Genomic DNA, 23,024 nt, shown 5'->3' with positions numbered 1-23,024 from the left:
ACGGATGACAAAGGGAAACTCAGCGATCTGCCCAGTGACGCGAGCCTACCCGATGAGCTAAATGCCTTACATGCTCGCGGCGAGGCAAGCAACACTGAACCATGCATAAGAGCACCAGCTTTCCTGGACGACTGCGTGATCACACTCTCCATAGTGGATGTGAGTAAGACCTTAAAACAGGTTAACATTCACAAGGCCAGACGGATTGCCATGACACGTACTCAAAAGCATACGCTAACCAGCTGGCAAGGGGCTTCACTGCACATTTTCAACCTCTCCCTGACTGTCTGTAATACCAACATGTTTCAAGTAGACCACCATGGTAACCTGTCTAAATGACTATCGCCCCATAGCTGTCTCATCTGTAGCCATGAAATGCTTTGAAAGGCTTGTCGTGGTCCACACACACACACACCAACACAGTTGTGAAGAGGGCACGACAACACCTCTTCCCACTCAGGAGGCTGAAAAGATTTGAGCCCTCAGATCCTCAAAACGTTATACAGCTGCACCATTGAGAACATCTTGACTGGCTGCATCACCGCTTGGTATGGCAACTGCTTGGCATCTGACAAGGTGCTACAGAGGGTAGTGCGTACAGCCCAGTACATCACTGGGGACGAGCTCCCAGCCATCCAGGACCTCTATACCAGGCAGTGTCAGAAGGCTCTAAAAACTGTCAAAGACCCCAGCCACGCAGACTGTTCTCTCTGCTACCGCAAGGCAAGTCTGGAACCAACAGGACCCTGAACAGCTTCTACCTCCAAGCCATAAGACTGCTAAATAGTTGACCAAATAATTATCCGGACTATCTGCATTGACCCAACTTTGTCTCATCACATATGCTGTTGCTACTGTTTATCTGTCACTTTATTCCAAGTTATATGTACATATCTACCTGAATTACCTCGTGCCCCAGCACATGGACCCAGTACATATAGCCACATTATTACTCATGTGTATTTATTATGACTTGTTTTACCATTTTCTTTCTCTTCATTGGTGGGAAGGACCTGTAACCATGTCACTGTTAGCCTACACCGGTTGTTTACGAAGCATGTGACACATAACATTGACACAAACTCACAAAGAAGCCACTCACATTCTTGTTCTCTGCAGCCTTCATTCTAAATATGACCACTTAGGTTACACAGCATGCCCATGCATCCGGACACGTGAATGTACCAACTCATTCTTTTGAGGCAATTCATCTGCCTTCCAAGTCGGTCTTATTTAGGATCACTGCCGACAACGACGATAATGTCACAAGTATTTATGGTGAGCCACTTGGTACATCTCAAAGACAGAGCACCACCAGGTATTTATAAATCACTTTGCTTTATTTAAAAATCAGCGGTAGGCAGTTATGCTATGAAGAAAAGAAGAAAAAAAACAGCTACAATAACTGCACTTGGCACTGGATGACTGTCTGGATAAAAAAAAGAAAATGACACACATATATTGTGTAAGTGCCTCCAATATACATATGAAAACCAAAAAAGGAAAACCTTAAATACCAGCTTTTATGTGTCTCCATGTCTACTGACACCCAAATTCTTATTAATATTACAAATGTTCAACACCCCTAACAAATCCCCACCCCCAATAACCCCTGACCTAAAAAAAAAGAAAAAAAGAATCTTCACTGGAGCGGAGACTAGGGAGAGTTCCTACTGGCCTCAGAATGACTGCCCCTCTAAACAGGTTACGGTTCAGTATGCCCTTAACAACTGGTCCTAGGTCTGATGCATTGTTTAGCTCACAATGGCTAAGGATAGAGATCCTAGACCTGCTGTTGAGGGCAAAATGTAACCCAGACCTTAAAAACCGAATGACTCGTGTGTCCAACAGCCATGATGAGGATGACACATCCTCACTCGTTACGAAAAAAAAACACGGGAGTAATGCACTGCAAAAAAATACAAAGACGTTATTTCTTCTCCTCCAAAAGGAAAGCGCATCAGCAAAATGAATGTGAACACAAAACACGACTTCAAAGAAAAGGCTGAGCAGTCCTGTGTAATTGAATACATGACAAATATTTAGCCATCAGTGGAATGAAATGCCTTTTTTTTATCGTGAGGGAAGGCCAACCATTTCTTTTTGTCATCATCACATCCCTCTTACGACACAATGGCAACAGACTACTACATATGGGATTCAGACAAGTGGGCAGGTGGACCCTGTGAGAAGGAGAAACATGCCCCAAAAACCACCTGCACTCTAATCCACCATCACCCCCTGACCTCCCCCCAACGTTAACACAACCTCCTCAAGAGGAGCAAGAAATCACCTGCTGATTAAGACTGGACAAAAGACAAAGATGGGCAGAAGGGTGGATAAAATAAAATAAAAAAGAGGCAGCTTGCCTTTGATGGAGGCCCCTTGTGTACCCTGTGCCCACAACACAGGAGAATCCGACACCCCCTCTATAAATTAATCCCTAATAATAATTGACTTCATCTTGATGATCATTGGGATCGTGTTTTGAACGAATAAGTTGGGCAACATGATTGAAACTATTCCCAGGAGACGTGTTGTCAGCACCTCATCCATCTCCTCCCACCTCCCCAACCGTCTGTCACAACATGCCCTTGGAGAGTGAGCGAGCGAATCTGGGACAGGGGGTGGTAAAAAACAGATGATCGGGTCGAGAAGAAGTGAGCTGTAGATGGATATCAAGTGGAGGACGTGAGACAAGACCAAGGCTACATCCCAAATGACACCCTATTCCCTAGATAGTGCACTACCCTATGGGGTGTGGTCAAAAGTAGTGCATTAAGGGAATAGGGTGCCATTTCAGACTTAGCCCAGACATGTGCATCTGGGGGGGGGGGGGGGTTTATCTGACGGTGACCCCCAGCTTCTCCAGGACACGTATCCCCTTCTCTTGGTACTCCTCCCTCGTCAGCCAGAAGTTGTCCTTGTCCTTCATGATGTCGGCCAGCACGGCCCCGCCCAGGAACACCATGTGCTTGCGCCGAGGGGGGTCCTCGATCCGGATCTTGAATTTCTGCACACGAGCAGGAAAGGAGAGACAGAATAGAAGATAAGGAGGAGAAGGTAAGAGTGTGAGAAGGGAAAGCATAAGAATAGGGGGAAGAGGAGAAATAAGGAAAGGGGCAGAGAGAGAGAAGAGTGGGAGGGAAAATGTCTGTCTTAACAACCTTAACTAAAAATAGGTGTGAAATAGTCTAATAATTACATGAACTGAACCAGCAGGCCTGGCATTGAAAATGCTGAAATGGATATTGTTGCCAAATTGAGCAATCAGCGTGTAAAGGAATGAGTGAGGAACAATGAGACATTATATTTTAATTTAGTTGTTGAGCGCATGATTTAAACATGGTCCCATGACGAAGATAGTTCACTCTCAGTGTTGAAGAAGCACATTGCTTGTGTTGTGTACACTAATTCAATTTAGGGCAACACCGCCTCCTGGTGGCTGATCAAATGACTGCAGTGAGAAAATGGATCGTTAAATGTCTGTTAGTAGTTGTCCATCTGTTAAAAGTCAAACATTGGACAGTAAAACCCGCACTAAAAACAGCAACAATAAGATATGACATGTACTGAAAGCATGCTACTTCGAAGATATAAAATGGCGTTGTGTGTGAGCCCTCACCGAGAGCTTATCCACGTCTCCCTTCAGCACGCGCTCCAGGTAGAGCTGCTTGAGCTCACGCTCCAGTCGAGAGGGAAGGCCGGGGTACATGGTGGAGCCCCCTGACAGCACTATGTGTTTGTAGAACTCAGACCTGTGGAGAGAAGGAGAAGATGTTTAGGGAGGAGAGAAGACCTGGACGAAGGAAGAGGAATAACTTAAGGTGAATAAGAATGGCGAAACATGGAGGAAAAAGAGAACATTTTGCCACAATGTGTTTGTAGAATTCAGCCCTGAGGAGAGAAAGTGAGGATGTTTACGGAAGAGAAAAAGGGGATGTATAGAATATTAGACAAAAAAAATGACAATATGGAGAAACATTGATAATCTAGGACTGACCCCATTTAGTCGACTGGTCGATTGGCTGTTGGTCAGATTTCTTTAGTTGAGCAGTAGCAAAAAAAAAAAAAAAACTGTCTTATACAATTTCAGCAATGCATGTCTATTTCATAAGAACAATGGTGCAACACTAATAAAAATACTATTTTATAACAAATGCGCTCTCTCGTTGGATAGTGGTCACAGTCCGCGGTTGTGAAACATCATTGTGCTGTTGAATTGACGCCTTTTCCTAGACCATGTTGCTATGTGCATAATAGCAAAGTTAACCAGCATATTGGTGTTTAGAACAATGCGGTGGAGGCAGCAGCGGAGTTGAGAGACAAGAAAACAGCCCTTGCCTTAATTGTCTAAGAAAAGTGAGGAGAGAGGAAACCAACTTAATTTGGTCTATAATCAACCTAACTGTTAAATGTGTCTGGCTTTATACATCATCCATATACAGTACCAGTCAAAAGTTTGGACACCTACTCAAAGGTTGTTTTTTTGTGTGACTATTTTCTACATTGTAGAATAATAGCGAAGACATCAAAACTATGAAATAACACATATGGAATCATGTAGTAACCAAAAAAAAAATACCAAAAAAATAAAGTGTTAATCAAATCTAAATATATTTTATATTTGAGATTCTTCAAAGTAGCCACCCTTTGCCTCGATGACAGCTTTGCACACTCCTTGCATTCTCTCAAGTTTCACGAGGAATGCTTTTCCAACAGTCTTGAAAGAGTTCCCACATATGCTGAGCACTTTTTGGCTGCTTTTCCTTCACTCTGCAGTCCAACTCATCCCAAACCATCTCAATTGGGTTGAGGTCGGGTGATTGTGGAGGCCAGGTTATCTGATGCAGCACTCCATCACTCTCCATCTTGGTTAAATAGCCCTTACACAGCCTGGGGGTGTGTTTTAGTTCTTTGTCCTGTTGAAAAACAAATGATAGTGGGACTAAGCGCAAAGCAGATGGGGTGGCGTATTGCTGCAGAATGCTGTGGTAGCCATGCTGGTTAAGTGTGCCTTGAATTCTAAATAAATCACAGACCGCGTCACCAGCAGAACACCCCACACCTCCTCCCTCCATGCTTCATGGTGGGAACCACACATGCAGAGATAATCCGTTCACCAATTCTGCATCTCACAAAGACACGGCGGTTGGAACCAAAAATCTCAAATTTGGACTCAGACCAAAGGACAGATTTCCACCGGTGTAATGTCCATTGCTGGTGTTTCTTGGCCCAAGCAAGTCTCTTCTTCTTATTGGTGTCCTTTAGTAGTGGTTTCTTTGCAGCAATTCGACCATGAAGGTCTGATTCACAAAGTCTCCTCTGAACAGTTAATGTTGAGATGTGTCTCTTACTTGAACTCTGTGAAGCATTTATTTGGGCTGCAATTTCTAAGACTGGTAACTCTAATGAACTTATCCTCTGCAGCGGAGGTAACTCGGTCTTCCGTTCCTGTGGCAGTCCTCAGAGCCAGTTTCATCATAGCGCTTGATGGTTTTTGCGACTGCCCTTGAAGAAATGTTCAAAGTTCTTGACATTTTCCAGATTGACTGACCTTCATGTCTAAAAGTAATGATGGTGGCTACTTTGAAGAACCTAAAATATTTATTGGTTCCATATGTGTTATTTCATAGTGTTGATGTCTTCACTATTATTCTACAATGTAGAAAATAGTCAAAATAAAGAAAAACCCTTGAATGAGTAGGTGTGTCCAAACTTTTGACTGGAACTGTATATCTACAGAAATAAGACAGATCCTACTTCTGTTACCTGTTTGAGTGTTTGTTTAATAGCCTACTGATTCCATGAGTACCAAGCCTCACGCAAAAACGTCGATAAACAATTTCACACATTTTTTAATCTTTGCTATGCTGTAAAGGCCTTACACTTTATTTTTTTATTTTTTCATTTAGTGTTGTTAACACCTTTCCAAATTGTCAGAAAATAGTAGATTTATAATAACCCTCCCTTTTCCTTGATCCCCTTATTGTTCTTTTTTATTATTATTATGAACATCATAATAATAGGTAATGTCATTATCATAAGTAGGCTTACTATAGCAGCCTTGTATAACCATCACCGAGCTGTAGGCCAAAGAGCACATCCTGTTTCGTCTTAATACCGTAACTTACTTAGGTTTATATTTCAATACTTATATAGGCTGCCGTATCAATCAATCATTTATTAGTTCATGTCATCACACAGCATACAAGTCATTCATGTTTTGAAAAGCAATCAAGCATTTTAGTTAAAATACAATAAAGCGAATATTGAATAATTAGCATAAAGATAAATAGGCCTAAACCGTTCCATTTGGGAATTGCATTAATGAATGAATGCTACTGTTCAGTCTTTGCTGTAATAAAGGCTTTACAATTAAAAATGTTACAACAGCATCTCTGGTCCGCTTATAATTTATTTAGTGTTGTTTATATTGTTCCAAATGGTTAGAACAATTATAACCTAACAGTACCTGTTTGGCACACATAATATAACACAGCACTTCCTCCTTAACTTATTTTTCTTGATCTCCAATATTTTCCACAACTAGTCAAATTTATTCCACACATCCAACTTCCCCTTTACCTCCTGAGCAACCAGTAAACATTCCACTGTTTCGAGTTTATTTGTCATGTCCTCTGCATCCATTTGCTGTCACGTTTCAGAGTTTGTTAGAACCAATTTATTGATGCGATTATGATATGCTATAGGTCAGGCCTTATTGGTCACGTGCATGAGACGCATACATGTGTCACGTAACGAGAGCAAGGGTTGAGGGAATAGGGAATTTTTAGCAATGGGTGCTAGTCACTCGCTGTCGTTTTTTATTTTTTTATTCTTCTTAGGGATATCCTCCTTTTTATTTTCAATTTTCGCCTACATGACAAATCTAACTGCCTGTAGCTCAGGCCCTGAAGCAAGGATATGCATATTCTTGGTACCATTTGAAAGGTAACACTTTGAAGTTTGTGGAAATGTGAATTGAATGTAGGAGAATATAACACAATAGATCTGGTATAAGAAAATACTAAAGAGAAAAAAAAGAAAGTATTTTTCTACCACCATCTTTGAAATGCAAGAGGATGGTCATAGTTCTAGCCATCACTCTGGTTGTAATTCCGATAGTGTCCACAAGATGGCAGGAGTGTACGTGCAAAGTTTCAGATGGATTACTTGAAGAATGACTGACCTACAAGACTTTTAGTGTGAAGTCCCCAGGCACATTTGGGCAAATCGTGAAGGAGACATTTGCATTCATATTCCATTTTTCTGCAAGAATATCGTCAAATCTGTATACTTGGACTTTGATTTAGCTTACCAAGTACTAGTAGCCAGATAAGTTCAACATTTGCAAAAAACAGTTCTCATAACTCTGAATATCCTTATAATTTTTGTCCAAAATAAAAAAAGGCATGCTGTCGTACAAGGTTAGTAGCTACATTTTACGACATATACATGGTTTCCAGATACCTCCGTAAAGCCCAGCTCATTGGTTTTCTAGCTAGCTATGTTTGACTCCGATTGGTGCTTATTTGACAAAGATAGTCATTCAAATGATGGCCGCCCGCGTCATCGGCGCGCCATGAAGGCGTCACTCTGACCAAATATGGTGTCCTATAGGATATACTACACCCCTAATGAAATAGGGAAGTTTTGTTACCTTCTAGGATCTCTGAGGAATAGATACAAATGTGATTTGACTTGTTGAAACAACATTTAGGGTGAAATCTTCACAGATTCCTTTCTTTGCAAATTCAACAAGTGGAAATACAAAATCGATTGTGCATACTATATGGACCTTTTTAGGATATGAAAAAGGATTTTATCAAACAAAACGACACTTCATGATGATACATTCTGAAATCTTGCTCTGATTTAAGTACACATTTCACCTTCAGAGGTGAATTTATCAAACCTATCGCGGTGAAAAAAATGTTTTGTTGTTAGGAGCTCTCAAACAATAGCATGGCATTTTTTCGAATAGCTACTGTAAATTGGACGGTGCAGTTATTTTAACAAGAATTCAAGCTTTCAGCCGATATAAGACATTTATATGTACCGACATTTGTTGTTTCTATAAAATCCACTCAATGACTAAAATGTTAACTAATGAAATGGCAAAGAAGTGAACGAGGGTTGGAAATTACTAGGTCACTAGTAAGTAGGGGGGAGTCGGTCGTGGAGTTACCTGGTGTCGATGTCTGCTGCATTGATGGTGTTGAAGAGGAGCTCTGCCACCCCGACTCCCTCCACGTTGATGAGGTGGGGCTGGAACAGAGCCTCAGGGGCTTCGAACCGCTCCCCTCCCACCTTGATCATCCTGCCGTCGGGGAGCTGGGGACACAGAAAGGGGAACAACATTCACACATCGGAAAGCATTTAATTGACATTAAGACAGGACTGATGGCTTTCTTATGCTAGAACAGCACTAGGGAAATCTGACGGCAATGCTAGGCTAGAGATGGACAATAGACAATGTTTGGAACTGGCAACGTTTAAGTAAGAGTCTCTCTCCCTCTGGTCAGATGGAGCCGGCTGACATACAGTAGGCCTTTTACAGAGCGCGGTGGAACATTATGTGGGAGGGAGCATAAAGGGCCCATTGACGGCTCCAGTCTGGAGTCCAGAGGAGGAAACAGACACCAGGTCAGCACGTGGCGTGGGAGTCTGGGTCGTACAGGAAATGATGTCACGCCCATGGATGGGGGGGGGGGGGGGGGGGTCGTTTCTTCAACACTACAGTAGTGCTTTTGTTCCATCCTCTGTCCTCCGCCTCTCCTTCTCTCTCCAGGATTTGGGCAGGGAAACAAGGAGGTGCACCGCCGCCCGCCACACATAAAAAATTCTATACACTCCCTCTTTACATCACAGGGACTCGCGGCACGTGGTTTTCGGCACGTGGTTGACTTGACTAAGTAACCTGGGGGCATCCAGAGCTTGGTTCAAGAACTCCTCCCACACTAAATATGGCTTCTAATGCTCTAAAATTATAACCTGATCATCTGCATGATACATTATGTCCACAAGGAGGCAGTGTTACCATATAGCCAGGCCTCAAATACAGATGAATCCTATTATTCTTGGTGTAGGATGGTGTTACCCTTACCATGCAAGACTTTAATAAGTACAATTTGGTGCAGTGTTGGGGAAATGCGTTATTAAAAAAGTAATGCATTACATAATCAGATTACTTTTATAAGTAACTAGTAGCTTTTTCAAATTGGGTAATATTATTACAGTTACACTGTCACACAACGTGTGCGTTACTTTCAGAATCATCCCTCTACCGGGCGCGTTTCCCATGATCTGATCTCAAATTGTTTCATTTAATTCTCGAGCGAGCAGAGAAAGGCTGTTTGGAGAAATGTCATGGCAGCTGCTGTCCATAGAAATATATAGAGGGTGCAACTCTGATATTTGCCATTGATCACTTCTGTGATGGGGAAGCCTCTAGGCTTTTCTGTCTAGTGACAAATGTGCCTTCTATACATCTCTATGTACTGGCGGTAATATTATAACATAAAGCATTACTTTTGTTAAATGTAACTAGTAATATGACTTTAAGTAACTAGTCCCAACGCTGATCTGGTGTGCTGTTTAGATGACAAATCAGGGTTGGGCTCAGAATGGCCAAAAACAGAAAATACTTCGAAACAGTTGTACAATAAGAAATGAAAGTGTAGGACTCGACCAGGATGATGACCGTGTAGGACTATGTTACTGACCGTGTAGGACTCAACCAGCACGGTGGTCTCCAGCGCCAGCTTCTGCTCCTGCTCGATGTTGTAGCCCACGTAGCACAGCTTCTCCTTCATCATGCGCACCGTCTCAAAGTCCGCCGAGTGGTTGAAGGCGTAGCCCCTCAGCAACAGCAACTGGATGATGGATAAAGGTCAGAGGTAAGGCATGCGTTTGGTTGGTTTGCAGAGATCTCATAGTTGTAAAGGACTGCGAAACTAATTGAAAAAGACTCCAAATACTCTTTAAAATAGTCACCTTTCCTAATCACAAATCTTAACACGAAATAATGAACAGGTGTGGTTTACAGTCGACTGCTTTCCACTAGCAAGTCAGACATACTCATGAAGGAAATAAGGTTATCCAAGGCCCTGTCCAGCAATCAACCCCTATTTAGTTCCCCCTAGGCTCTTGTGTAGATTTCATAGAATTAGGCTAGATAGTTATAAATATATATGGTGGAAGCACCAATGGGCAAGGTGCAATATCCATCATAATGCCTTATTCAGTCTTCTCACATCTACACATGCCTAGGGGCTAGGAGTTGTTTCTGGACAGGACATTCTAAGACGGCCCGAGTCACGCGTGGGGAACGAGGGTGTACCTTGATGAGGTAGCGCGTGATGTCCCGTCCTGCAATGTCCAGGCGTCGGGTCAGGTGGGGCAGGGAGAAGCCTTCGTACACGGGGCAGATGTGGGTGACGCCATCACCAGAGTCCACCACCACGCCAGTCAGGAGACCTAAAAAATAAAAATAAAAAAAACACCAGTGCCAACAGATTAGGGCCAGTGAGAAAACACATCCACCGTTTCCAAAGCCCATATCAACGTTATAGACCATTTCTGTCATTACTCGTTTGAAACGGAAAGCTTTTTATTCATTGTTATTACCGATTTCTTGGTGTCAACGAGTTTTCCGTCAGAATTACATTGGTTCAATATCAAAAAAATGCACGGTCCAATGAAAGGCCTACGTCCTACAAATGAAAGTCTAGTATAGAACACAAAGTACACAGCTACGTACTCAACTACACGCTACTGCATACTCAACTCTCGTCCTGCTACTGAAAGGGTCACACATTAGCACAGCCTGTGTTTCATCCCTCATTCCACAGCTGTGTTTATTTTTTCCAGAGAAAGACCGATGTTACAAACAAGCAGTACAGCACAAATGGAAGCACTTTATTTTATGATACTAGGTATTTACTACTGTAGAAAAAGGATGTGGTATCAATGGGTTTGTGTAACTACTAACTAATAACCATTTTAAAATATAAAGTAAATATCTGGTACTTCTGTACCGGAAAATAAAGTTTAAGCCCCAAATAATTGTTGCTACCGTGGTAGAAACGTAGCAAAAGCTAATTACCGGGTATAACCTCCTACATTCCTCCATGTGTTCTGAAAGGTACTTTAACTTGCAATTCGTTGGAGTGAAATCTCAGGTACCCAGTGCTCTTCACTGGTTTTGGGTGTCCTAGCTTCCTTCTAGTTGCCTCATTTTGCTTTAAAGAACCTACCTTGAGCATAGAGTGTGAGCACAGCTTGGATGGCTATGTAAACCCCGGAGAACTGGTACGTCTCAAACATCACCTAGGAAAGAGGTAGGGAGTGCGAGAGTATGTCACTGGAATATGTAGTTACTGCATAAAGTTCAACAGCAACTTAGCATCTTGCTAATACATATTATCTTTGTTTTTGCATTTTGCACTGCTAGGAAAACCACAACAAATCTAACCTCAACCTCCACTCACAAGGAATAGACCTCCATGTTCATAAACCTCCCTTTGGAAAGGGTGAAAATAACTTACCCTCAAAGCACTTAGGCATGACTGGCCACCCCACAGAGGACAGCCTGACTCAATAACAGTGGCTCTGACAGACTCCCACTGAGGAGCTGTCGCCAGGCAGCAGACCTAGGTTCAAATACCATTTCAAATCTTTCAGATACTTTAGCCGTGGTTGATTGACCTTGCCTGGCACAATGGAAACAATGGATTAGTACCAAAAGTGCAATGTCCACCCATGTGAAACTCCAGACAGGCTCAATCAAACTATAAAAGTGTTTGAAAGAGTTCAAATACTTGCTGAACCCAGGTCTGCCAGGCAGCGCTGCTGCCTTAGTCACAATGACTGGCAAGTTGCAACTCCAAGATGAACCTCCGTAGCGGGAGTGCTACTGCCTCCTCTGCACAGAGCATCACTGTTATGACTGATGATTCATTTAAGATCTACAATGGAACCTTATAAAAGGCCTTACAGGAAATCTCCTCCAGCCGTTCCCGGGTACACTCCAGAATACACACTTTCAAAAACTAAAGCATGTTAATGAAATCGTCCTCTGACAACGGATTTAGTAGTCGTGGGTTAACAAAAATAAACACCTCTAAAAGAAAATGTATACGCACCTCAATGATCTTCTCGCGGTTCTTGGTTGGGTTCATGGGCGGCTCGGTGAGCAGGATCTTGCAGTTGCGCGAGTCGACGTTGAGCTTCTCGGGACCAAAGGTGTAGTCCCACAGGTGCTTCATGTCATCCCAGTTCCTCACGATGCCGTTCTCCATGGGGTAGTTCACCTCCAGCATGGAGCGCAGCTCGCTCGCCTCGTCCCCCACCATCAGGTCCTAGGGAGGGAGGGGATAAAGAGCAGAGTTTCAGACTTGTGCTAAAACCAGGGCGTGACTTTTTTTAAATGAACCCGCCGTTTTGGAGGAACCCCAATAGTGCAGTAGCCACTGACTATCACTGCATAGAAACGATGCAGTGACCTCCACCCAAGTCATTGACGTACCACAGCAACAAACCGACCGTCAGTGCCGACTGACCACAGTTATACAACAACAAAAATAATGCTGATAGCTCTGGGTACGAAGGTAACAATGTCACAAAAGGACATCCACCATCGTAAAACACTCTACAGAACAAACGTAAAGAACTTCCCTAAAAAAAGGACATTTGCATGCCACAATAAACAAGTCAAACATCACTTATTGTAGTTGTAGTCAACATCTAGTCATTCTGCGGGCACGTTGCTTTCAGTGAGCTGACGATACGTTCAGCCCTGCTCCAGAGAGCAGGCGGTAGAGGAGGCCACATTAGATAGAGATTCCAGCCATGCAGTCAGAGCACACTGTTAGTAGAGCGGAATCCATCTGGTTAATTGGGATGCAGATCCTATTGAAAATGTCTAGAACCTATAGTATAGGCAAACTCAGAATAGGCCTGACTGTCTACCGCCAAACAAACAGGTCACTCATATTGGCAGAGAACTGCACGGGCAAACTAATGCTCAATGTGGTCGTCTTTTTTTTTTAATGCTATGAGGAGGCGGCTTGCAAGTTTATTTTAACATGAGACGCTACAGCAGACATGTTCCCCTTCTCATGATTTCCCCTCCAAAACGTATCTGATGATATCTCTACTATTGATACAGTTTCCTTCTGCAACGGCTTGTATGTACACAAGACCATGAATGTCTGTCAGTGTGTTCAGACCACTGTATTTAACATTTTTACAAAAAAATAATTAAACAAGGGGTAATACAGTTTGTAAGGTTAGCCGAAACATCCATTTCATCACAGAAAACCAGGGAAGGAGTAGTAGAGGGGGAATGAGGAAGCGATGCCAAACTGACAGATAGAAAAAAGGACCACTCTTGTCGGAGAGATGACGAGCGCAGCCATTTCACTGTCCGAGCAGATTGCAGGGACCCATGAAACTGCAAACACACACTTACCATCTTTCTGTTATTCTACCTCAACAGGAGAGAAGGAGGAGAGGTGGGAGGAAGAGAGGGGTGAAGCAGAGGGTCAGAAGATCGAGAGAAGAGAGAGAGGGGTCAGAGGAGCCAAGGTCAGAAGTGAATCAGTGCGTGTCCTACAAAAACCATGGCCTACGCCCGCCCATCCTCTCATAACGCTGCAATGTTATCAAGAGGAAATGTTCATGTGTAACGCCCTGATAGCAAGACAAGGTGCGACATCTAGGCCAAATCAACAAATCATGGTCAGCGTCCCAAATGACACCCTATTCCCTAGCAGTGCACCACTTTTGATCAGGGCCCATAGGGTTAAAGGTAGTGCACTATGTAGGGGAATAGGGTGCCATTTGGGACTCAACCAGCCATGGTAAATATCAGGGACCAGTGTGTTGGATATCCAGAGGACACTAAATGGAAGAAATACTTTTTTTTTTTTACACTCACAAATACTGTGAGAAACTAAACTCAAAGGGCTGGTTTCCCCAAACACAGATTAAGGCTAGTCCTGGACTAAAGCATGGTCAATTAAGAATCTCCATTGAAATAGCTTCCTTGTCCAGGATATGTGTCAGGAAAATTGCTCCAACAGGTTCACAGTGGAGGGAATAAGCAAAATGTAATCTAACATCAAGAAATGTGCACCATCCTCCAGGTAGGTCTCCATGTTCTGAAAAACTTAGAACCATAGTCTGCTCCACAAGGCATTGCAGCCATTTCAGATCTTCCCCAAATCTCCACAAAAAAGACACATGTCATTCATGTGGGCTATGAAGTAGTTAGCCTAGCGGTTAAGAGTGTTGGGCCAGTAACAAAAAGGTGGCTGGTTCGAATCCCTGAGGTATAAAAAAATAAAACTGCAGTTCAGCCCTTGAGCAAGGCAGTTAACCTCACCGATGACGTCGATTAAGGCAGCCCCCCCACACCTCTTCAATTGTGCAACTGACTAGGTATCCCCTTTCCCCAGATGATAGGTACACATGTTTTTTATTTCACCTTTACTTAACCAGGTAGGCTAGCTGAGAACAAGTTCTCATTTGCAACTGCGTCCTGGCCAAGATAAAGCAAAGCAGTTCGACACATACAACAGAGTTACACATGGAATAAACAAACATACAATCAATAATCAATAATACAGTAGAAAAGTCTATATACAGCATGTGCAAATGAGGTAGGATAAGGGAGGTAAGGCAATAAATAGGCCATGGTGGCGAAGTAATTACAATGTAGCAATTAAACACTGGAATTGTAGAATGTGCAGAAGATGAATGTGCAAGTAGAGATACTGGGGTGCAAAGGAGCAAGATAAATAAATACAGTATGGGGATGAGGTAGGTAGATAGATGGGCTATGTACAGGTGCAGTGATCTGTGAGCTGCTCTGACAGCTGGTGCTTAAACCTAGTGAGGGAGATATGAGTCTCCAGCTTCAAAGATTTTTGAAATTCAATCCAGTCATTGGCAGCAGAGAACTGGAAGGAAAGGAAGAACTGGCTTTGGGGGTGACCAGTGAGATATACCTGCTGGAGCGCATGCTACGGGTGGGTGCTGCTATGGTGACCAGGGAGCTGAGATAAGGTGGTGCTTTACCTAGCAGAGACTTGTAGATGACCTGGAGCCAGTGGGTTTGGCAACGAGTATGAAGCGAGGGCCAGCCAACGAGAGCATACAGGTCGCAGTGGTGGGTGGTATATAGGGCTTTGGTGACAAAACGGATGGCACTGTGATAGACTGGATCCAATTTGTTGAGTAGAGTGTATTTTGTAAATGACATCTCCGAAGTCGAGGATCGGTAGGATGGTCAGTTTTACGAGGGTATGTTTGGCAGCATGAGTGAAGGATGCTTTGTTGCGAAATAGGAAGCCGATTCTAGATTTAATTTTGGATTGAAGATGTTTCATGTGAGTCTGGAAGGAGAGTTTACAGTCTAACCAGACACCTAGGTATTTGTAGTTGTCTACATATTCTAAGTCAGAACCGTCCAGAGTAGTGATGCTGGACGTGCGAGGCAGTGATCGGTTGAAGAGCATGCATTTAGTTTTACTTGTATTTAAGAGCAGTTGGAGGCCACGGGAGGAGAGTTGTATGGCATTGAAGCTCGTCTGGAGGGTAGTTAACACAGTGTCCAAAGAAGGGCCAGAGGTATACAGAATGGTGTCGTCTGCGTAGGTGCATCAAAGAATCCCCAGCAGCAAGAGCAACATCATTGATGTATACAGAGCAGAGAGTCGGGCCGAGAATTGAACCCTGTGGCACCCCCATAGAGACTGCCAGAGGTCCGGACAACAGGCCCTCCAATTTGACACACTGAACTCTATCAGAAAAGTAGTTGGTGAACCAGGCGAGGCAATCATTTGAGAAACCAAAGCTGTTGAGTCTGCCAATAAGAATGTTGTGATCGACCTGGCTAAGGCTTTCGACTCTGTCAATGAATACGGCTGCACAGTAAATGTCTCTTATCGATGGCGGTTATTATATCGTTTAGGACCTTGAGCGTGGCTGAGGTGCACCCATGATCAGCTCTGAAACCAGATTGCATAGCGGAGAAGTTAGTGGGATTCGAAATGGTCGGTAATCTGTTTGTTAACTTGGCTTTCGAAGACCTTAGAAAGGCAGGTTAGAATAGATATAGGTCTGTAGCAGTTTGGGTCTAGAGTGTTTCGGCAGCTTTCCAATCTGTGGGAATCTCAGATGATACGAAAGAGAGGTTGAACATGCTAGTAATTGGGGTTGCAACAATTTTGGCAGATCATTTTAGAAAGAGGACCTAGATTGTCTAGCCCGGCTGATTTGTAGGAGTCCAGATTTTGCAGCTCTTTCAGAACATCAGCTATCTGGATTTGGGTGAAGGAAAAAAGGGGGAGGCTTGGGCAAGTTGCTGTGGGGGGTGGAGGACTGTTGATCGGGGTAGGGGTAGCCAGGTGGAAAGCATGGCCAGCCATGGAAAAATGCTTATTGAAATTCTCAATTATAGTGGATTTATCAGTGACTGTATGTGTGACAAAACAGGACCCATTTTACAATGAATTCTGTATTACACTCAACACACATTCTAAAACCAATTTCAAACAGAATTCACAGTATGTTACCTGTTAAAAAAATAATGCAATGTTTATACGACCCCCTTCAAAAACAGGTTATTACCACTTTCTTGAGTAAATACTAAAGAATACATATTTTTGTTGAGATATCATAGGGATTTAAACACTTCTGTGAAGTAAACAAGTGAGGTTACCTTGATCTCAATGTTTCCCACTTTAGCTGTGGAGCGAATGATTGGCCTGCCAACCAACGCAGGGAAAATGTGCTCTGGGAAGTTGGAGCCTGCATAGCCGCACTTCACAAACTAGGATTATTGGGAGAGACAAAGGCAGGGTCAGTGACAAACATCATTTTTTGCAAGTTGGTAAATAACATAGGACATAAATACATTTTCATAGCACACAGAATGACAAAAAAATGAATCGAGATCAATAATAAGCCTATAGCCAAATACTAGAAATCAGATCAAAGCATTTAGCACAGACTACATTAAAATAAAACCTTTTAGTCCAATAACTCTGACATAACTTAGCCCGATCGATAATGCAGTAATGCACTTCACTTGTCTTGTCCATTAGCCAGAAGTTAGAGCCTTCTCTACTTTCTCTGAGTCACATGGTACCGTTTGAGTTGCCCCTAGGTACAGATTCAGGATCAGCTTGCCCTCCCCAAATCCTAACCATTAGTGAGGGAAACGCAAAACTGACAAAAGACCAGCACCAGCAACTCCACCCTACTTTGTTTGTGAACACTCTCAGAGAGGTTACAGAGAAAGTTACAGTATTGGTAGTGTTATCCTCCCACAATCACTACCTGACTTGCCTGACCTGCAGCATGCTTAGGAAGTTACGTAGAGAACCTACGCAGGGAATTTCATTCAAACCTGTTAGGTTGTACTAGGCGTTTGCTTCAAGGAATAGCCTAGCGCGTGAATCAATACAAGCGCTTGTCCATGTATGTTTAAAAATCCTTTGGGCTTTCTTTAGGCCTACATAATGATTAATGACATAATCTTCCTTCTTTCACCTACGTAACATTACATAAATGACCTCATTCTCAACCTTCCGGTAAGAAGAATAAAATAAGTGTATGACATGCATATTCAAGTAGACATGACATCAGCTCAGACAGGAAGGGGTAACTCAAAGACAAGAATAAAGACAGACGGTAGGCTACAGTGTACAGCGTGTCCCATTTACACTCTCCAAGCTATGAATAGCTATCAGGCTGTTTTATTCGCAGTGTGAACAAAGGCTGTAAGCAGCATAGTTTCTTTGCGGTAGGTAGCTGGAGACAGACAAGTCAGCTAACCACTGAATGGAACACGGCCCAAAAAAATATTTTAAAAAGACAGATGAAAGAATAGTCTGGCTAAATACTAAGGTAAAATGGTGAAAACAGCATAAATTAATTGTAATTTGTCAATTTCAACCAGATGACTCATGTTTACAAACATATTTTACAAGAGAGTTGCAATTGATCTGATAACGCCTTACATGGAAGAATGGTTTCTGACTTCCTCACTGTACAAGAATGAGGCATGCGCATTATCTACTGCTCGAGACAAGTTAAGTTGGTTAACTTGTTCAACAGTTGGTAGCAATACTTTGATTGTGATACTTGTTTGTTGGTGCCTGGTTTAGTAAAACTATATGCGCAAATCCTCATCCAATTACGCAACAATGTAGCAGTGTAAAATACTTGCTACAAATTCAAAGAGGTTTCGGTGAGGGCTGGGCTACAGATGCTGGATCGTCATTCTTTGTGAACACCAAACAGTATCTAAACATGTGGAGTTACTGAATAAAACGAAATAGATCACGTATTTTCCTTGCCCAATTCGTTGCAATTAACAATGACAAGTTTTTACAGAGAGCTCTCGTTAGAGTTAACAATCAAATTGAAGCAAGGGGTGGAAATGTAGGGTAATGATGTCTGATGAATACATATTTGATATAGTTAAATGTGGCAGAACACGAGATTTAAGTGATCTCTGGAGCATGCTATAAAACTGCGATTTGTAAATTTGAAGGCTAGCTATTGAGTTTGCTGGCCAGCAACCGAACTAGCTCTAGACGATTCGAGTTCGCAATGTCAGCACGAGCAGCCGACAGCAGCGATAACAATATTTATGGCTACTCCCACTGATTCACGAATTCTAGTCAACAATCGGTACTCTAAACATTCCACCGACCGGTGTGAACCTTGCCACCTCTAATTGACAGATGCACCAACCTCAATGAATGCATAACTAATTGACAAACTGACAGACCGTGGCTACACAAGCTAGCAATGAAGCGAGCTACTTCCTGTTCCTCCCCATCTCATCTCCTCTGCCAAATTGCACAGCACAAAAGCCGGAACCCTCATAATTTGACGATAGAACACGGTCTGTTTGTGAACTTACCCCGGTCCCATTGTCGCAAACCACCACTTTCCTTCCCTGGCTGTCCATTTTTTCGGAATACAGAAACCAGCAACCCTCCCTGGCACAACTTTCTTCGGCAAGGCGGAAAACACCACCCCGGCTCTAGCAAAGGGCTTTTTCCGGAATGTGTGACACATGCCCATATTACACACACACCTATCAGGGTAGAGATAGCTAAGAAATTCAGCCAATTACGTATGGCAACGCCTTTCCATATACGTTTCTATTCGACAATCCCACTGATTGACGGTGATGTGTCAATCAGAATTTCGAAATATCCATAATGCAAGCTTTATCAATGCATTTAGGTGGTGGCCTGATGGGCCAACGCCGAAAACAGTGAAGTTGATCGATCTAAGTCGAGGGAAGAGCATTTTTTTTATATGACAATGAAATATTCTAATGATTACTGTAAAATTTGTTGGCACCTTCAATTCTTGCACATTTTCTCAGAATAAGTATATTTCAACCATAGAAAATGATAGAGGCCTCTAGTGGCCAACTTCATTAGCTGATCCGTCCTGGTGACACTGTTGGAGTCATGTCCAACCGGGTCATGAGGGATCCGAGAATGGCGCTGCAATGGATAGCTGCCGTTTTATGGGCTCTTGACCAATTCTGCTATTTAGTGTTGTTGTTTTTTCATTGATCATAATGTTTCCGCCATCGTTTCTTATGACTGAAACGAGCTTCTGGACATCAGAACAGCAATCACTAACCTCGATTTGGATGAAGATTTCTACTTCAACGAGTCAGAGACGCAGGACATACTGCTCAACCGAACCAGGCACTAATCCCAGAGACTTGTAAAAGAAAAAAACAGAGCAAGAGAGACCAACGTGCAGGCACCCTGACAAAACTCTGTCAGCGAGTACATAAACCGCCTCTACCCTCCATTCTATTGGCGAATGCACAATCACTGGAGAACAAACTGGACGAGCTCCGTTCGAGACTAACCTATCAATGGGACCTGAAGAACTGTAATATCCTGTTTCTCGGGGGTCGTGGCAAAACAAGGACAATATACATCTGGCTGGTTCTTCTACGCATCAGCAGGACAGAACGGTAGCATCTGGTAAGCCCAAGGGGGAGGTGTGTGTCTCTTTGTTAACTACAGCTGGTGCGCAATCTCTTATATTAAAGAGTTAGAATACCTCATGATAAGCTGTAGACCATACTATTTACCAAGAGAGTTTATCCATATTTTTCATGGCTGTCTATTTACCACCACAAACCGATGCTGGCACTAAGACTGCACTGGACGAGCTGTATAGGGCAATAAGCAAACAAGAAAATGTCCATCCAGAGGCGGCGCCCCTAGTGGCAGGTGATTTGAATGCAGGAAAACTGAAATCCGTTTTTACCTAATTTCACCATGTCACCTGCGCAGCTAGAGGCAAAAAAACTCTAGATCACCTTTACTCCACACTGAAATGCATACAAAGCTCTCTCTCACCCTCCATTTGGCCAATCTAACCATAACTCTATCCTCCTGAAACAGAAAGTACCAGTGACTTGCTCAATACGTAAGGGTTCTGATGAAGCGTACGCTATGGAACAGGACTGTTTTGCTAGCACAGACTGGAATATGTTCGGAATTCATCCGATGGCATTGAGGAGTTTACTACATCGGTCACCGGCTTCATTAATAAGTGCATCAACCAACGTCGTCCCCACAATGACAATACGACGTACATATCCAAACCAGGAGCCATAGATTACAGGCAACATTTGGACTGAGCTAAAGGCTAGAGCTGCTGCTTTCAAGGAGCTGGACACTAATCCGGACACTTATAAGAAATAAGAAATCTCAGACGAACCATGAAACAAGCAAAGTGTCAATACAGGAAAAAGATTGAATCCTACTAAGCCGCCTCTGACACTTGTCAGATGTGGCAGGGCTTGCAAACTATCACGGATTACAAAGGGAGACCCAGCCGTGAGCTGCCCAGGGATGCAAGCCTACCAGATGAGTTAAATGCTTTCTATGCTTTCTGCGAGGCAAGCAACACTTAACCAAGCATGAGAGCACCAGCTGTTCCGCACGACTGTGTGATCACGCTCTCCATAGCCGATGTGAGTAAGACCTTTAAAACAGGTTAACATTCACAAGGCCACAGGGCCAGATGGATTACCAGGACGCGTACTCAGACCATGCACTGACCATTTTCAACCTTTGCCTGACCCAGTCTGTAATACCTACATGTGTCAAGCAGACCACCATAGTCCCTATGCCAAAGAACGCCAAGGTAAACTGTCTAAATGACTATCGCCCCGTAGCACTCACATCTGTAGCCATGAAATCCTTTGAAAGGCTGGTCATGGCTCACATCAACACCATCATCCCAGAAACTCTAGACCCACTCCAATTTGCATACCGCCTCGACAGATCCACAGATGACGCAATCTCTATTGCACTCCACACTACCCTCTCCGACCTGGACAAGTGGAACACCTATGTGAGAATGCTGTTCATTGACTACAGCTCAGCGTTCAACACCATAGTGCCCTCCAAGCTCATCACTAAGCTAAGGACTCTGGGACTGAGCACGCCCCCATTCACCGACGGGCTGTAGTGGAGCGGGTCGAGAGCTTCACGTTCCTCTGTGTCCACATCACTAAGGATCTATCATGGTCCACACACACCAACACAGTCAAACTTCCCTTATATTTCTTTTATTTTTGTCTGTTTTTCCATGTATGAGCAGGCCAAATTCAATGTTTCGTCAAATAATATATTTTTTTATCCCCCCATCTTAAACTCTTAGCTAGTGTGTTAAGAATAACTAACATTAGCCCCCAAAGACTAATATAAGATAAATATCATTTTTCGAGTTCACTTGAAATATGCAGCATGCAATACAAATGGTCTTGTTCATATGAAGAGGTAACTCCGTTGACCATTTAGCCAATTTATTGAAAGCTAACCAAAGTTACAGTTGAGTAGCCTAGCCAGCATAGAGGAAAGGGCGGAGTTGGGACATCCGGCTTTCACTGCTTTACCCGCTTATTGCCCTCGCATAAACATCTCCCGGACACAAAATACTGGCTAGCAAGGGGTTATTTTTGAATACTGCATTTTGCAATTGGCTAGGTTGCATCAATTACCTTCACTAAAAACACTGCAAAGGTTTTGCCTGCAAACATTCTATGTCTACCTCATGATTTGTTGGGAGAGTTGTCTGTCTGAAGAGGACCCTCCCCTGAACATTATTTTTTTTTCATTTTCAAAATGACCAAAATAATCTGTCATTAATCACATATCTAGTGCTGTTGCTGCCCTAGGTCTATGGTTTCCGTGACTAATGGCTAATCAATTCCTCAGATCCATCAATAGCACACATAAGAGAGGAAGTTAAACTGATGTAGCAACCACATAGATGCATGTTAGACAATTTCTTTACAGAATGCACCCAGCCACACAATAGGCTAAATAAAAGTTATAGTTCTACCTGGCTGTTAATCTGAAGCTATCCCTGTGTTTACTTTTCCTAGCACCACTGGCTGTGCTTTGAAGCATGGGAATTAAACCATCACTGATGCACTGTACAGATGCTCTTTATCCTTGACCTTAGACCTTACAGCAATCAAGAAGAAACTGGCTGAGCCAATAAGGTACCACCAGCATGAAGAGCAAAATGCATGGTACAGTACATCAGGTGAGGCTGCTGAGGGGAGGACGGCTCATAATAATGGCTGGAACGGCGCGAATGGAATGGCAGCAAACCATGTATTTGATACCATTCCACCAATTCCGCTCCAGCCATTACCACATGCCCGTCCTCCCCAATTAAGGTGATACCAACCTCCTGTGTGATACAGCCATCCGTCAGTGAGTTCCGTCAACTGTATATTCCTCTCATGATCCAGTATTTTTTCCCCCACCTTTATTTAACCAGGTAGGCAAGTTGAGAACAAGTTCTCATTTACAACTGCGACCTGGCCAAGATAAAGCAAAGCGACACAAACAACAACACAGAGTTACACATGGAATAAACAAACGAACAAACAAACAAAAAAGTCTATATACAGTGTGTGCAAATAGTGTAAGGGAGGT

At 43.1% G+C, this 23,024-nt stretch overlaps 1 protein-coding gene across 1 annotated transcript; it reads right to left on the bottom strand.

The window, feature by feature from the left end:
• Positions 1-1,319: 1,319 nt before the first annotated feature.
• Positions 1,320-19,080, bottom strand: LOC120032585 (actin-related protein 2-A-like). Its single transcript, XM_038978726.1, has 9 exons — positions 18,947-19,080; positions 16,733-16,843; positions 12,150-12,365; positions 11,262-11,334; positions 10,346-10,482; positions 9,729-9,878; positions 8,192-8,337; positions 3,626-3,758; positions 1,320-3,013 (listed from the first exon to the last, which is right to left on the bottom strand). The coding sequence occupies exons 1-9, from the start codon at positions 18,992-18,994 to the stop codon at positions 2,843-2,845; spliced, it is 1,185 nt and encodes a 394-aa protein (XP_038834654.1). The 5' UTR covers positions 18,995-19,080; the 3' UTR covers positions 1,320-2,842.
• Positions 19,081-23,024: the final 3,944 nt, after the last annotated feature.

The sequence above is a fragment of the Salvelinus namaycush genome, chromosome 39 (assembly GCF_016432855.1).
Source record: "Salvelinus namaycush isolate Seneca chromosome 39, SaNama_1.0, whole genome shotgun sequence".
NCBI classification, from domain to species: domain Eukaryota; kingdom Metazoa; phylum Chordata; class Actinopteri; order Salmoniformes; family Salmonidae; genus Salvelinus; species Salvelinus namaycush.
Note: the sequence above shows the minus strand (reverse complement) of the source record. Positions and strands in the feature narration are given on the sequence as shown.